At 42.4% G+C, this 16,768-nt stretch overlaps 1 protein-coding gene across 1 annotated transcript in view; it reads right to left on the reverse strand.

The window, feature by feature from the left end:
* The window catches only part of syne2b (spectrin repeat containing, nuclear envelope 2b), a 144,586-nt gene that overhangs the window by 6,742 nt on the left and 121,076 nt on the right, over window positions 1-16,768 (reverse strand). Inside the window, 12 exon segments of the mRNA XM_042330006.1 lie at window positions 3,927-4,127; window positions 4,283-4,494; window positions 4,689-4,812; window positions 4,960-5,096; window positions 5,602-5,670; window positions 5,835-6,141; window positions 6,375-6,569; window positions 6,707-6,844; window positions 7,581-7,763; window positions 8,515-8,665; window positions 8,800-8,987; window positions 9,635-9,797. Of these exon segments, the coding sequence (XP_042185940.1) occupies window positions 3,927-4,127; window positions 4,283-4,494; window positions 4,689-4,812; window positions 4,960-5,096; window positions 5,602-5,670; window positions 5,835-6,141; window positions 6,375-6,569; window positions 6,707-6,844; window positions 7,581-7,763; window positions 8,515-8,665; window positions 8,800-8,987; window positions 9,635-9,797 (2,068 nt within the window).

Consider the following 16,768-nt stretch of genomic DNA (forward strand, 5'->3'; position numbering starts at 1 on the left):
GATTTGATTTGACATGTGCTGAGCACTTGTTGGCTGCTTTTCCTTCACTCTGCTGTCCAACTCATCCCAAACCATCTCAATTGGGTTGAGGTCAAATGATTGTGGAGGCCAGGTCATTTGATCCAGCACTCCATTCCTCTCTTTGGTCAAATAGCCATTGCACATCCTGGAGGTGTGTTTTGGGTCATTGTCCTGTTGAAAAACAAATGACAGTCCCACTTAGCACAAACCAGATGGGATGGCGTATCACTGCAGAATGCTGTGGTAGCCATGTTGGTTAAGTGTGCCTTGAATTGTAAATAATTCTCTGACACTGTCACCAGAAAAGCACCCCCACATCATCGCACCTCCTCCTCCGTGCTTCAAGGTGGGAACCACACATGTGGAGATCATCCGTTCACCTACTCTGCGTCTCATAAAGACACAGCGGTTGGACATATCAGACCAAAGGACAGATTTCCACCGGTCTAATGTCCATTGCTCGGGTTTCTTGGCCCAAAAAAGTCTCTTCTTCTTATTGGTGTCCTTTAGTAGTGGTTTCCTTGCAGCAATTTGACCATGAAGGCCTGATTCACTCAGTCTCCTCTGAACAGTTGATGTTAATATATGTCTGCTATTTTGGGCTGCAATCTGAGGTGCAATTAACTCTAATGAACTTATCCTCTGCAGCAGAGATGACTCTGGGTCTTCCTTTCCTGTGGCGGTCCTCATAAAAGCCAGTTTTATCATAGTGCTTGTTGGTTTATGCGACTGTATTTGAAGAAACTTTCAAAGTTCTTGAAATTTTCCGGGTTGACTGACATTCATGTCTTAAAGTAATGATGGTCTTTTCTGGTCTTTTACCAAATAGGGCTCTCTTCTGTATACCACCCCTACCTTGTCACAACACAACTGTTTGGCTCAAACGCATTAAGAAGGAAAGAAATTCTACAAATGAACTTTTAACAAGGCACACCAGTTAATTGAAATGCATTCCAGGTGACTACCTCATGAAGCTGGTTGAGAGAATGCCAAGCATGTGCAAAGCTGTCATCAAGGCAAAGGTTGACTACTTTGAAGAATCTCGAATATAAAATATATTTAGATTTGTTTAACACTTTTTTGGTTACTACATGATTACATATGTGTTATTTCATAGTGTTGATGCCTTCACTATTATTCTATCCCAATACTTTTGGAGCTCACTGTACATGTGTCGTCATTTGTAGTTCTGACAGAAATCAATCACAGGCAACGAGGAGGCTCCCGGTTGAATTTCTCAGGCAAGATGAAAACAACTACATCGACCATGATCCTTTGCTAGTTACGACCACTTTCACCACAATCGTTAGCGATTTTTTGGTGCTATTCTGCCACAGATAGAAAGAGTAACCCAGACTCATCACAGGGGCTATAAAGCTGAAGCATTCGTTTAGAACATTTTCTCACCACCAAATATGGTAGTGAGAGGAAGTCCAGCTGCGGGTAGTGGGAGAGGATAGAACTGGGTCAACATTCTGCCAATTCTCTCATCGATGAAACATCTGATCTCAATGTTTTTCTGTTCCCAAAACTAGAATATTTTATAAACAAAGTTTTATAGACTAGACGCTTTGCCAAAGTAAAAAAAAAAAGAAGCATTGTTTAAAAGGAGTGCAGGGTCGAATTGCATGCTAAAACGCGCCAATAATTTTATTTATTTATTTATTTCACCTTTAATTAACCAGGTAGGCCAGTTGAGAACAAGTTATCATTTACAACTGCGACCTGGCCAAGATAAAGCAAGGCAGTGCAACACAAACAACAACACAGAGTTACACATGGAATAAACAAACTTACAGTCAATAATAACACAATAGGTAAGATTAGGGAGGTAAGGCAATAAAATAGGCCATAGTGGCAAAGTAATTACAATTTAGCAATTAAACACTGGAGTGATAGATGTGCAGAAGATGAATGTGCAAGTGGAGATACTGGGGTGCAAAGGAGCAAAAAATAAATAAATAACAATATGGGGATGAGGTAGTTAGGATCTTGCTAGCTCGTGCTTGGCTTTGCCCACCTCCTTGCTTGTTATGCCCACTATGCTTAATTTGCTAGCAGTGTAAACGACAGGTTAGTTATAAATATATAATAATTCAGCCCCATTCAGCAATATGGCGTGCTTCAAATACTTCATGCTCCATTAGGAGTATTCCATAGGAATATGTGGATGACGTCAGAACTATCTACTGATTTTCATTTCTACAGTGCCTTGCGAAAGTATTCGGCCCCCTTGAACTTTGCGACCTTTTGCCACATTTCAGGCTTCAAACATAAAGATATAAAACTGTATTTTTTTGTTAAGAATCAACAACAAGTGGGACCCAATCATGAAGTGGAACGACATTTATTGGATATTTCAAACTTTTTTAACAAATCAAAAACTGAAAAATTGGGCGTGCAAAATTATTCAGCCCCTTTACTTTCAGTGCAGCAAACTCTCTCCAGAAGTTCAGTGAGGATCTCTGAATGATCCAATGTTGACCTAAATGACTAATGATGATAAATACAATCCACCTGTGTGTAATCAAGTCTCCGTATAAATGCACCTGCACTGTGATAGTCTCAGAGGTCCGTTAAAAGCGCAGAGAGCATCATGAAGAACAAGGAACACACCAGGCAGGTCCGAGATACTGTTGTGAAGAAGTTTAAAGCCGGATTTGGATACAAAAAGATTTCCCAAGCTTTAAACATCCCAAGGAGCACTGTGCAAGCGATAATATTGAAATGGAAGGAGTATCAGACCACTGCAAATCTACCAAGACCTAGCCGTCCCTCTAAACTTTCAGCTCATACAAGGAGAAGACTGATCAGAGATGCAGCCAAGAGGCCCATGATCACTCTGGATGAACTGCAGAGATCTACAGCTGAGGTGGAGACTCTGTCCAGAGGACAACAATCAGTCGTATATTGCACAAATCTGGCCTTTATGGAAGAGTGGCAAGAAGAAAGCCATTTCTTAAAGATATCCATAAAAAGTGTTGTTTAAAGTTTGCCACAAGCCACCTGGGAGACACACCAAACATGTGGAAGAAGGTGCTCTGGTCAGATGAAACCAAAATTGAACTTTTTGGCAACAATGCAAAACGTTATGTTTGGCGTAAAAGCAACACCCTGAACACACCATCCCCACTGTCAAACATGGTGGTGGCAGCATCATGGTTTGGGCCTGCTTTTCTTCAGCAGGGACAGGGAAGATGGTTAAAATTGATGGGAAGATGGATGGAGCCAAATACAGGACCATACTGGAAGAAAACCTGATGGAGTCTGCAAAGACCTGAGACTGGGACGGAGATTTGTCTTCCAACAAGACAATGATCCAAAACATAAAGCAAAATCTACAATGGAATGGTTCAAAAATAAACATATCCAGGTGTTAGAATGGCCAAGTCAAAGTCCAGACCTGAATCCAATCGAGAATCTGTGGAAAGAACTAAAAACTGCTGTTCACAAATGCTCTCCATCCAACCTCACTGAGCTCGAGCTGTTTTGCAAGGAGGAATGGGAAAAAAATTCTGTCTCTCAATGTGCAAAACTGATAGAGACATACCCCAAGCGACTTACAGCTGTAATCGCAGCAAAAGGTGGCGCTACAAAGTATTAACTTAAGGGGGCTGAATAATTCTGCACGCACAATTTTTCAGTTTTTAATTTGTTAAAAAAGTTTGAAATATCCAATAAATGTCGTTCCACTTCATGATTGTGTCCCACTTGTTGTTGATTCTTCACAAAAAAATACAGTTTTATATCTTTATGTTTGAAGCCTGAAATGTGGCAAAAGGTCGCAAAGTTCAAGGGGGCCGAATACTTTCGCAAGGCACTGTATATGCGTAGTGTACTATGGGGAATACGCTATCATTTGAGATTTGACCTCAGAGTGTATTGTATCAAGTTGTTCCCCTCACCTGGCACTGCATGAGTGCGCTCTGCAGTCGTTCTTCCCAGCTCTCCAGGCCGACGCAGGCCTGTGTCCAGCTGTGATTGGCTGTCCTCAGGCCCTCCTGCAGCTCCTGCAGCTCAGCGCTGTCCCCACACTGGAAGTCCTGCCCACTCAGGTTGATGGAGATCATCAGAGACTTGTAGCTGTTGAACGTCTTCTGCATCTCCTGGACAGAGAACAGGAAAATTGTGTTTCTTGTTTGTCCATAACTCAAATAATGTTTCACATTCATCTCTTTTACTAATGAAATAACAATCCCTAGTTTTTGTCTATTGTTGCCCCACTGGCATCACAGGAGATGTGTCATACTTGGGCCCTCACCTTGAGTCTCCTGATGTTGCCCTCCATGTCTCGGATGCTGGTAGCCGGGGCCAGCCTCTGCAGCCTCTCTAGCTCCGGCAGCACATGGCCCAGCCAGGAAGTGATCTCATTGAGGTCAGAGTTCAGCTTCTGCCACTGCTGCAGGTCCTGTTTGATGCACAGCTCGTCACTGAGGGCCTGGGCCTGCAGCAGCTCCCAGCGCTCGATCACACCTGCACGACAACAGGTCACAATGGTTATAAAGGCCATTGTGGCAGATGTAAAGCCTAGTCCCAAATCTGTTTGCGCTGTCTTTCCAAACTTTGCAACAAAAAACATACAGATCTGGGACCAGGCTAGCAGATATAGATATAGCAGACAGAATATAAATGGCTGGAGATCAGTGTGTGTTATCAATGACACCTACCAGTCTGTTTGTCTGCGGTGGTTAACGTGGTGAGGCCTTGGTCCTCCAGCTCCTCGTCATTTAAGATCAGTTTGACCCTCTTCACACTGTCGATACTGCCACTGCACTCTGACATCAGCTTGACCTGGCCCACGGACACAGACATGCCAATGTCACTACCTATCAGCACTATCATCAACTAACAGTTATGTCTTTATCCAATGATGTTACTGTATATACAGTTTCATTTGTGTGTTTTGAGAAATAACAGGCAGACAGTACGGTGACTTACATAGCCCTGCTGGTGAAAGGGGGTGCTGGTGATGTGGGTGGGAGAGGAGCCCAGGCCCAGGATGATGTCCCTGGGAACATGTTTCCTCTCCTGTGGCTCAGGGGAGTGCCAGCTGGGGGGGTCTGTCACCGACTTCACTGGGATGGGGAACAAGAGGAGGAAGCAAGTCAGACTAGGGCAAGATGGTTCTAGGTTCACTGAGTGGTCATGGGCAGTTGGGCTCCCCTATGGCCACTTTGAGATTCACTTATGCTGAAAACACAGAAAACATTTTTTACCAAATGTACATGCACACTCGACCAAAGGAGATGCCATGAGAATGCCGTAACAACTGACTACATGCAGCAGAACACTCAGTAATCAAATAGTGAATCTACAAATACCATCAATAAAATCCAGTGATGTACTGTATAATCATGCAGTGGTGTGTATGAAGATATACAGATGCAGGTGGTTAGGGTCAAGTCATGGTCAAGGCCTGTGGTGGGACAGTGTTATTCACATCCAATAATGTACAAAACCAATCTGTAGGCCTGTATGTCCAGGGGAAGGGGGATAGCAGAGCTGAGATATTGGGATGGGGGGCATCATAACCACACAGCAGCATAACCACACATGCAGGACAAGAGGCAGAGTGCCTACCCGAGACTGCTCTCAATGCTTTGGCAGTTGCCTTAACAAAGGACTCTGAGCTCTCAGTGATTTCTACATCTGCAACAAAAGAAGGGTGTCAATAGGTACTCTTCTTCTGGACCACTATGGATAGAATGGCTCTCTTCAGCACACTCTTCTTTATTCGTGTTCATTCACCTGGTAACAAAGACTGAGACAAAGCCAGGTACAAGAGACTAGAGAAGTCTATCAGTGGTCATTACCTGACATGGCGCTATAGTAGGTAGCATCCTCCTCATCCTCATGGGATGAAGATCCCCCCACGTCCACAGTGTGGTCCCACTCCAGGGGGATAGAGTCCACGCTGACCGGGGTCTCTCGCCCCGAACACTCCAGAGGGGGGGCCAAGAGACGGCACCCGGCCTGTCGTCCCAATAACTCGCCCGTCACTCGGGACTCATCCTCCTCCTTTTCCTCTTCGTCTTCCTCCCCCCAGGAACTTCCAGCCAGCTCCGCTGACTCCTCCAGATCTGTGTCGCGGTCAGACAGGTCCCGCTCCTCCTCCAGAACCTGAGGGAGAAAGAGGTAGGGATACCAACCTTCAGTCATACTGTGTAGATGCATAGCATTTTCAATTATACTTTCCTAAAAAAGCATCTTGTTTGTAAGTGTAATTGTCCAGGAATGAAATGGATTCATATCCACAGTTTCACAGACTGGAGTTATATGACTATTTGACTGTTAAATGAGGTGAGGTAGAGTGTGTCATAGTGTTGCGGTGAAAGGAGATGCAGCCCACTGACCGGGCGTCTGTTGATGAGGCGGTGGTGGAAGCGGGCCACTCTGCCAAACACCTCCTGGCAGTAGGAGTGCAGCTCCTCCAGCTCATCCTCTATCAGCACGGCGTCCAGAGGAGCACTCTTCTGGATCAGGTTCTCCCCAAACACGATCAGAGCATCGATCTTATTGGTGTTCAGAGTGATCTCCTGCTGGAAGCCCTGAAGGAGGGGAGACCAGAGAGAGAGAGATCAGCTATCAACCCGCCAGCCAAACATTAAGCATAAACACATCGTATCAATAGAGGAAAAGGAAAGGAAGATGGATAGACTATAGTGGCCAGTGGGAGTCAACGTACATTGAGCTGCCTCATCTTGTCCTCGATGTCGCTCTCTGAGAAGTGCTCAACGTTGGTTAGCTGCAGGTCCATCTCAGTGAGCCAGACCAGGATACCCTCCCGTGTGCCCTCAAAGTCTTCCCTCTGAGAGGTAAAGTGCTGCAGGGGACAACCGAATAGAAGATTAACATTCAGACATTTAGTAGAGATTTAGTGGATCACTTAAATTGAGTGATTTGTAAAACCAGCACTAATCAGCATAGGAAATAACAGTGCATTGATATTTCAAAATCAGAATTCATCAGCATTGATATTGAACTAGATTGAAAGCAAGTTCATTCAATCTAATGTGGAATAACAGATTTATTCTTGGCAAAGGAGAAAGTATATTCATAGCATATATGGAAATGTCCTATAGAGAGAGAATTTAGCTGCTCTGTCCAGGCAATGTTGGGAAGGGGCAGAGGGCGACAGAAGTGAAGGTCCCTAATCAGATGCTTCTTTAAAAAAAAATCCTCCATCTGGCTCCAGCCACATGCCACAATGGAAACAGCTGCTTGGCAACATGACTGTCCTTGCTTTTTCACCATCAGAGAGGTGACCTAAATACAGCAGGCTTAGTGCTGATGCTGAGCTAACGCATCACTCAGATCACTACTCACATCTACACTCAGAACCTAAAATAGCACACTGGTGACCTTACACATCAGCACTATAAGATAGGGCGTGTTTTTACGTGACTCTTGAATAACCCCAATCTGTTCACATTCCCATTCTGACTTGACCTTACCCACCAGAATTTCAGATGTTGACCTTAGAGTAACTGATTCAGCGAGGAAATATTGATAACTCCTCTCACCCTTAACCCCTATCCCCTGACATCTGACCCTCTCACCTTGAGTCTACGGAGAATGGCGGCCACCCTCTTCTGCAGGCTGTCCCAGCGCTGGTTGCCCTCGTGAACCATGACCTTGAGTTTGCTGGAGGCGTCGGTGCGGTTCTCTCTGGCCAGACGGCGATACTGCTTGTTGACCAGCTCCAGCTGGGTCAGCCTCTCATGGACCTGCCTCTGGAAAGCCTGGGGGTGGAATCAGGGGGTAGGGGGGCAGGGAGATAGGTCTGGGTTAAGACTGACATCAAAGATATTTTAAGAGTGATATTGGATTGATGTTGAATGGAGAAACACATTGTGTTCTGCATTCTAGAGTCGAAGAATAGATGAACAACATGGCAACGCTTCCCGGTGAATACATGTAATCAACGCAAACATTGATTCCTCTATTCGATATAGTTCAACAATTACATGCACGATTATGTCAATTAAATGTTCAATATCAACCATGGTCAATCTGGAGGCAAAAGAAACGCACACCTGTTTAGGCGAAGTGCTGGCTAGCAGAGTAGAACACTTGAAAAATTAAAGGAGAGCCGCACACTCTAGGAGCTCAGATGGAATCATTTAATAACCAATGTTTTGACAGCCAAGCTGTCTTCATCAGGTTAGAACATAATTTCAGCCATGGAAACATACTGGAAGAGCAAGACAATCATATTTGGTAAATAATAGTGTCATACAGCTACTCTGGTTGCTCTCAAGAAAAAGAGAGGGCTTCAGCAGAGCCCAGATTAACCAGGCTAATCTCTGTTAGTAATCCATACAAACACGGAAGGCCGAAGGTTAATTGTCTCTCGTCACCACATGAGAACCTGACTACTCATAAACAGAATGAATACTCTGACCAAAAGCTTTCTCAAAGGTTCAGTGGCAGACATGTCGAGAACATTTTGGTGTGAGGGCTCATAGGTCATCCATGGGTGTTTTTGCTGACCTCAAACTTCTTGAGTTCCTCCTTGGCGCTGGTGTAGAGGACATCCGCCGAGACAGGGTTGGCCGCGGTGCGCTCAGCTGTCCTCAGCCAGTCCTCAAAGCGGGAGTAGTCATCCAGGAACTTACACCACAGTCGCCATGTTTCCTCAATCCTGAAAGGAAGAGGTTGTAGAAAGAATTTATAAGCTATATACACGAGGGGCTTACCTTTTTGACAGTCGTTCATCTGTGTCTGTGTTTGTGTGCGTGTGTACTGTATGTGTGTATGTGTGAGTTCATGCCTCACCTCATCCTCCTCTCCATGGACATGGCACAGATGTTCCTCCAGCGACGGTCCAAGCTGCGGGTGGTCTGTTGGATGGAGTCGTTCTCTGTGTCGCTCCCGCAGGCGTCAGCATCGTGGAGAAGAACATCACAGAGAGTCAGAACTGACGCTACGCCCTCTGTGTGCTGCTCAATGTCCCGCTGCAAATCCTGCATACAGACACAGGAAGATAGAGTCAACTGTTTAGATACACCTGAGTAACACCCATTGCTTTTGAAGTAAGTCCTCAACCTCCACAACACATCTCCTGTCAGAACAATAGAATCTTTCAGAAGCTGCGGTTTGTTCTCTGGAATCTGGCGTTGCCCTGGCCAAACCTGGAGGCCTGGAGAGAACAGCAATGTAAGTGTCATTTCCAAATGCATCTGAGTGTTCCCTCACTCCCTGTAATGACCAGAATAGCCCTTTCTCAGGAGCCGCAGGAGACTGTTTTTCCTGCTCTATGAAGCACGGCTCCATTACACTGTTCCCAAAGAACATGTGTAGGAAGCGGGAAGCAGAACTATTAAGGCTAAAGTCCATTTCCACCTGCATTCTTAGCTCTCGGAAACCTACAGTAGCTTCATTACAGCACATCTCCCCCCACTGGTGTGATAGCATGTCTCCTGCTCTCTGTAACCCGCTGGGACCCCAATACAGCATACCACATTCAAAAGTGTCAAAAAAAGATATTTCACTCTACATTCCTCCCCTCAGCTTTCTGACTAAACATATGCAGTTAATGTTAAACAGCCTGTACTGAATGGTGTTTGTGGTTAGTGTATGAAGTGTCTGACACCTGGCCCCTGGTACCCACCTGCTGCTCAGCCAGCTTCCTCTGGATCTCATCACTGTGGCAGACGCTGTAGACCACGGGCTTGGCCAGCTCGGCCTCGATCCGTGACAGCCACGTCCGCAGGTTGCTCATGTTCTTATCCAGCTGCTGCACTGTCACCAGAGTCTCCTTTAGCTTCCTCACCCTGGGGAGTCAATCTAATCAGTTAGTCAGTCAATCAATAAATAAATAAATCGACCAATCAAATCAGTGAAATCAGGAAGTTTCTTCATCCTGTTTGTCACCAGTGGCACAATTCTTCACCTATTTACTATCCCTCCCAAGCAATGACATTGAAACCAGATACACTGTAACTGCCTAAATAATGGAAACGTTTGAGTAAACAGGAGATACAAAGTATATTGAAAGCAGGTGCTTCCACACAGGTGTGGTTCCTGAGTTAATTAAGCAATTAACATCCCATCAATCTTTAGGGTCATGTATAAAAATACTGGGCAGGCCACCAGATCTCAACCCAATCGACTGCTTATGGAAGATTTGGTTGCGGTGCCTGAGACAGCACTTTCCACCACCATCAACAAAACATCAAATGACGGATTTCTCATGGAAGAATGATGTCACATCCCTCCAATATAGTTTTGACACTTGTAGAATCTTGGCCTACAAAATACAAAAGGGGGGCTGCCAGCTGCCCATCCCTACATTAGAGCATGACCTATATCAGCACGGTCCTCTGAATGACGTCTGCCAAAAATGTAGAGCACTACACTGCGATTCCATTTCCACTGGTCAATGACCTAAATCAGTGCGTTCCTCTGCAGGAGGTGACACAATGCATGAAGATCATTCCACTGTCATGTGACCCGCCACTGAGCATTCCACTGGAATCTCCCACAAACAAACCTGTGCATGTCTACTACACAGCTTGACCACTGGCTGCTCTCATTATACGGTCCAGAGAGATATCCACTTACTCCCTCAGCTATGAGACACCACCATTTTAATGCAAGGTGCCCGACCGGTGCTTGTAACCTGACTAGCAAACCAGAGATCTGATGCAACACAAGAGAAAAAACAGAAACATGCTGCTATCAGGCTTGCTCATAACTGTTGTCATTCCACCCGCATAGACAAGGTACAGACTCCAATTCTAAACTGATCTGCTGAGAAAGAGCAACAGAGCGAGAGAGAGGAAGAAAGACAGACATACAGTGTTGTTGTGTGTCTATTTTTGGCTGAGTAATTGTGTTCATCACTGAGGCATCCAGAGAATACTGCTGCAGGCTGTGGTGGATTAAGGTTCTGTGTACCTGAGGATGATGCCTGGTAGTGGAGGAGAGACTGAATAAATAACATGCATCATACTGAGAGAGACTGGAGCTACGGACAACTCTGTCTGAACATGAATGGCAAATAAACATACACTGACACCATGCAAAAATACACAATGAGCCAGCCTTGTGTTAGCCATCACGCTGAGTCTGAATGGCAAAAGCTGCGGCTGTGGCTGCTACTTGCATGCACTGACAAAGCACAGCCCATCCCCCCTCATTCTTGCTCTCTATCTCTCCCTCTCTCTCTCTCTCTCTCTCTCTCTCACAGACACAACACAACACCCTTTTCCGCTCCTCTTTAACCCAGCCACCTATTGAGTCCCATGCTTGCTGTGTGTAGGGGCGTGAGGGCTGGGGGATTAGGGAGAGAAAGGTACTTACGGCTGGGCTAGTGAGGAGGCTACTCCACGGCGGTTCACCCGTTAGCAAGCGCTTCCCCCCGCTCTGCCTGCCTCATACTCTCTGCAGTCAGCCTGTCCCCTCCCCCCTCCCTCAGCCTCAGCCACGCTGGACCAGACTAGATCAGCACCTCTCCTCAGCAATATGCACAGGCACAGGGAAATGTACTTACATATCACACACACACACACACACACACACACACACACACACATATCACACACACACACACACACACACACTAGTAAGTACTAGTTTTTTTTTTTTATTCCTTTAAAAAAAAAAGTATCTGTTTATGTTGCACAGACATGATACCACCGTACTGGCTCTGTAATTGGCTGTAGATGGGAGCATCTGCCAAAACAACTCATTATACACCTACATCCAGTAAGTTATGAGCTAGGCCTCCAGCTGGCAGGGCAGCAGCCATTGTTCAAGGTGTCAGTGGACTGTGGGAGTGGGCTGATGGGGGGGCTGGTGGGAGGTCAGTGTACCTGAGGGACAGCCCTGAGTCCTGGTACCTGCCTGGAGATTAGAGCCAGAGCCATAAAAACTCAAGTTAAAGTTAGTCTAGCGCTAAAGGGATTACAGGGCCGAGGCATGCTACTACCACTGTTACTGTTACTACGACTACTGTTACTGTTACTACTACTACTGTCACTGTTATAGCTACTACCTTTACTGTTACTACTGTTACTACTACTACTGTTACTACTACTACTGCCACTGTTATAGCTACTACCTTTAGTGTGACTGCTACTATCTTTACTGTTACTACTGTTACTACTACTACTACTGTTACTGTTACTACTACTACTGCCACTGTTATAGCTACTACCTTTTGTGTTACTGCTACTACCTTTACTGTTACTACTGTTACTACTACTACTACTGTTACTGTTACTACTACTACTACTGTCACTGTTACTACTACTACTGCCACTGTTATAGCTACTACCTTTTGTGTTACTGCTACTACCTTTACTGTTACTACTGTTACTACTACTACTACTACTGTTACTGTTACTACTACTACTACTGTCACTGTTACTACTACTACTGCCACTGTTATAGCTACTACCTTTAGTGTTACTGTTACCACTGTTACTACTACTACTGTTACTGTTACTACTACTACTGTTACTACTACTACTGTTACTGTTACTACTACTACCTTTACTGTTACTGCTATTACCTTTACTGTTACTACTGTTACTGTTACTACTACTACTGTTACTGTTACTACTGTTACTACTACTACAGTTACTGTTACTACTACTACTACTGTTACTGTTACTACTACTACCTTTACTGTTACTGCTATTACCTTTACTGTTACTACTGTTACTACTACTACAGTTACTGTTACTACTACTACAGTTACTGTTACTACTACTACTACTACTGTTACTACTACTACTGTTACTGTTATAGCTACTACCTTTACTGTTACTACTGTTACTGTTACTACTACTACAGTTACTGTTACTACTACTACTGTCACTGTTACTACTACTACTGTCACGGTTACTACTACTACTGTCACTGTTACTACTACTACTGTTACTGTTACTACTACTACCTTTACTGTTACTGCTATTACCTTTAATGTTACTACTGCTACTGTTACTACTGTTACTACTGTTACTGTTACTACTACTGTTACTGTTACTGCTGTTACTGTTACTACTGTTACTGTCACTACTGTTACTGTCACTACTACTGTTACTATTTCTACTGTTACTGTCACTACTACTACTACTACTGTTACTACTACTGTTACTACTACTACTGTTATTACCTTTACTACTACTACTGTTACTGTTACTACTACTACTATTGTGACTGTTACTACTGTTACTGTTACTACTACTGTTACTGTTACTATGACTGTTACTGTCACTGTTACTACTACTACTGTTACTGTCACTGTTACAACTACTACTGTTACTACTACTACTGTTACTGTTACTACTACTACTCATGTTACTACTACTACTGCTACTGTTACTACTACTGTTACTATTACTACTACTCATGTGACTGTTACTACTACTACTACTGTTACCACTACTGTTACTGTTACTACTACTGTTACTGTCACTACTACTACTACTGTTACTGCCACTGTTACTGTTACTACTACTACTACTACTGTTACTGTTACTACTACTACGGTTACTGTTACTACTACTGTTACTGTTTATGTTACTGTTACTACTATTCTTACTGTTACTACTACTACTGTTACTGTTACTACTACTACGGTTACTGTTCCTACTACTACTACTGTTACTGTTACTATGACTACTGTTACTGTCACTGTTACTACTACTAATGTTACTGTTACTACTACTACTGTTACTACTACTGTTACTGTTTCTGTTACTACTACTGCTACTGTTACTACTACTGTTCCTGTTATACTACTACTACTGTTCCTGTTACTACTACTAATGTTACTGTCACTGCTACTACTACTACTACTGTTACTGTTTACTACTGTTACTACTACTACTACTACTACTGTTACTGTTACTACTGTTACTGCTACTACTACTACTACTGTTTACTACTACTACTGTTACTGTTACTACTACTGTTACTGTTACTACTACTACTGTTACTGTTACTACTGTTAATGTTCCTGTTCCTGTTACTACTACTAATGTTACTGTTACTACTGTTACTGTTACTACTACTGTTACTGTTTCTGTTACTGTGTCTGTTACTACTAATGTTACTGTTTCTGTTACTGTTACTACTACTGTTACTGTTTCTGTTTCTGTATCTGTTACTACTACTGTTACTGTTACTAATGTTATGGTTACTGTTACTACTACTGTTACTGTTACTACTGTTACTGCTGCTACTCATGTTACTACTACTACTACTGTTACTGTTACTATTACTACTATTGTTAAACTTACTACTACTGTTACTGTTACTGTTACTACTGCTACTGTTACTACTACTACTGCTACTATTGTTAATGTTACTACTACTGTTACTGTTACTACTACTACTGATGTTACTACTACTACTACTGTTACTGTTACTACTACTGTTACTGTTACTATTGTTACTGTTACTACTACTGTTACTGCTACTACTACTGTTACTGTTACTACTACTGTTACTGTTACTACTACTACTGTTACTGTTACTATTGTTAATGTTACTACTACTGTTACTGTAGTTACTCATGTAACTACTACTACTACTACTGCTACTGTTACTACTGTTACTGTTACTACTACTGTTACTGTTACTACTGTTACTGTTACTACTGTTACTGTCACTGCTACTGTTACTATTTCTACTGTTACTGTCACTACTACTACTACTACTGTTACTACTACTGTTACTACTACTACTGTTATTACCTTTACTACTACTACTGTTACTGTTACTACTACTACTATTGTGACTGTTACTACTGTTACTGTTACTACTACTTTCACTACTACTACTACTGTTACTGTTACTATGACTGTTACTGTCACTGTTACTACTACTACTGTTACTGTCACTGTTACTACTACTACTGTTACTGTTACTACTACTACTGTTACTGTCACTGTTACAACTACTACTGTTACTACTACTACTGTTACTGTTACTACTACTACTCATGTTACTACTACTACTGCTACTGTTACTACTACTGTTACTGTTACTACTACTACTTTTACTGTCACTATTACTACTGTTACTACTACTGTTACTATTACTACTACTAATGTGACTGTTACTACTACTACTACTGTTACCACTACTGTTACTGTTACTACTACTGTTACTGTCACTACTACTACTACTGTTACTGCCACTGTTACTGTTACTACTACTACTACTACTGTTACTGTTACTACTACTACGGTTACTGTTACTACTACTGTTACTGTTACTACTACTGTTACTGTTTATGTTACTGTTACTACTACTCTTACTGTTACTACTACTACTGTTACTGTTACTACTACTACGGTTACTGTTCCTACTACTGTTACTGTTTATGTTACTGTTACTACTACTCTTACTGTTACTACTACTACTGTTACTGTTACTACTACTATTACTGTTACTACTACTGCTACGGTTACTACTACTGTTCCTGTTACTACCACTACCACTGTTCCTGTTACTACTACTACTTCTGTTACTGTTACTATGACTACTGTTACTGTCACTGTTACTACTACTAATGTTACTGTTACTACTACTACTGTTACTACTACTGTTACTGTTTCTGTTACTACTACTGCTACTGTTACTACTACTGTTCCTGTTATACTACTACTACTGTTCCTGTTACTACTACTAATGTTACTGTCACTGCTACTACTACTACTACTGTTACTGTTACTACTACTACTACTACTACTGTTACTGTTACTACTGTTACTGCTACTACTACTACTCATGTTACTACTACTACTACTGTTACTGTTACTACTACTGTTACTGTTACTACTACTACTGTTACTGTTACTACTGTTAATGTTCCTGTTCCTGTTACTACTACTAATGTTACTGTTACTACTGTTACTGTTACTACTACTGTTACTGTTTCTGTTACTGTGTCTGTTACTACTAATGTTACTGTTTCTGTTACTGTTACTACTACTGTTACTGTTTCTGTTTCTGTATCTGTTACTACTACTGTTACTGTTACTAATGTTATGGTTACTGTTACTACTACTATTACTGTTACTACTGTTACTGCTGCTACTCATGTTACTACTACTACTACTGTTACTGTTACTATTACTACTATTGTTAAACTTACTACTACTGTTACTGTTACTGTTACTACTGTTACTGTTACTACTACTACTGTTACTATTGTTAATGTTACTACTACTGTTACTGTTACTACTACTACTGATGTTACTACTACTACTACTGTTACTGTTACTACTACTGTTACTGTTACTACTGTTACTGTTACTACTACTGTTACTGCTACTACTACTGTTACTGTTACTACTACTGTTACTGTTACTACTACTACTGTTACTGTTACTATTGTTAATGTTACTACTACTGTTACTGTAGTTACTCATGTAACTACTACTACTACTACTGCTACTGTTACTACTGTTACTGTTACTACTACTGTTACTGTTACTACTGTTACTGTTACTACTGTTACTGTCACTACTACTGTTACTATTTCTACTGTTACTGTCACTACTACTACTACTACTGTTACTACTACTGTTACTACTACTACTGTTATTACCTTTACTACTACTACTGTTACTGTTACTACTACTACTATTGTGACTGTTACTACTGTTACTGTTACTACTACTTTCACTACTACTACTACTGTTACTGTTACTATGACTGTTACTGTCACTGTTACTACTACTACTACTGTTACTGTCACTGTTACTACTACTACTGTTACTGT

This window comes from Oncorhynchus tshawytscha, linkage group LG11 (genome assembly GCF_018296145.1).
Source record: "Oncorhynchus tshawytscha isolate Ot180627B linkage group LG11, Otsh_v2.0, whole genome shotgun sequence".
Lineage (NCBI taxonomy): Eukaryota > Metazoa > Chordata > Actinopteri > Salmoniformes > Salmonidae > Oncorhynchus > Oncorhynchus tshawytscha.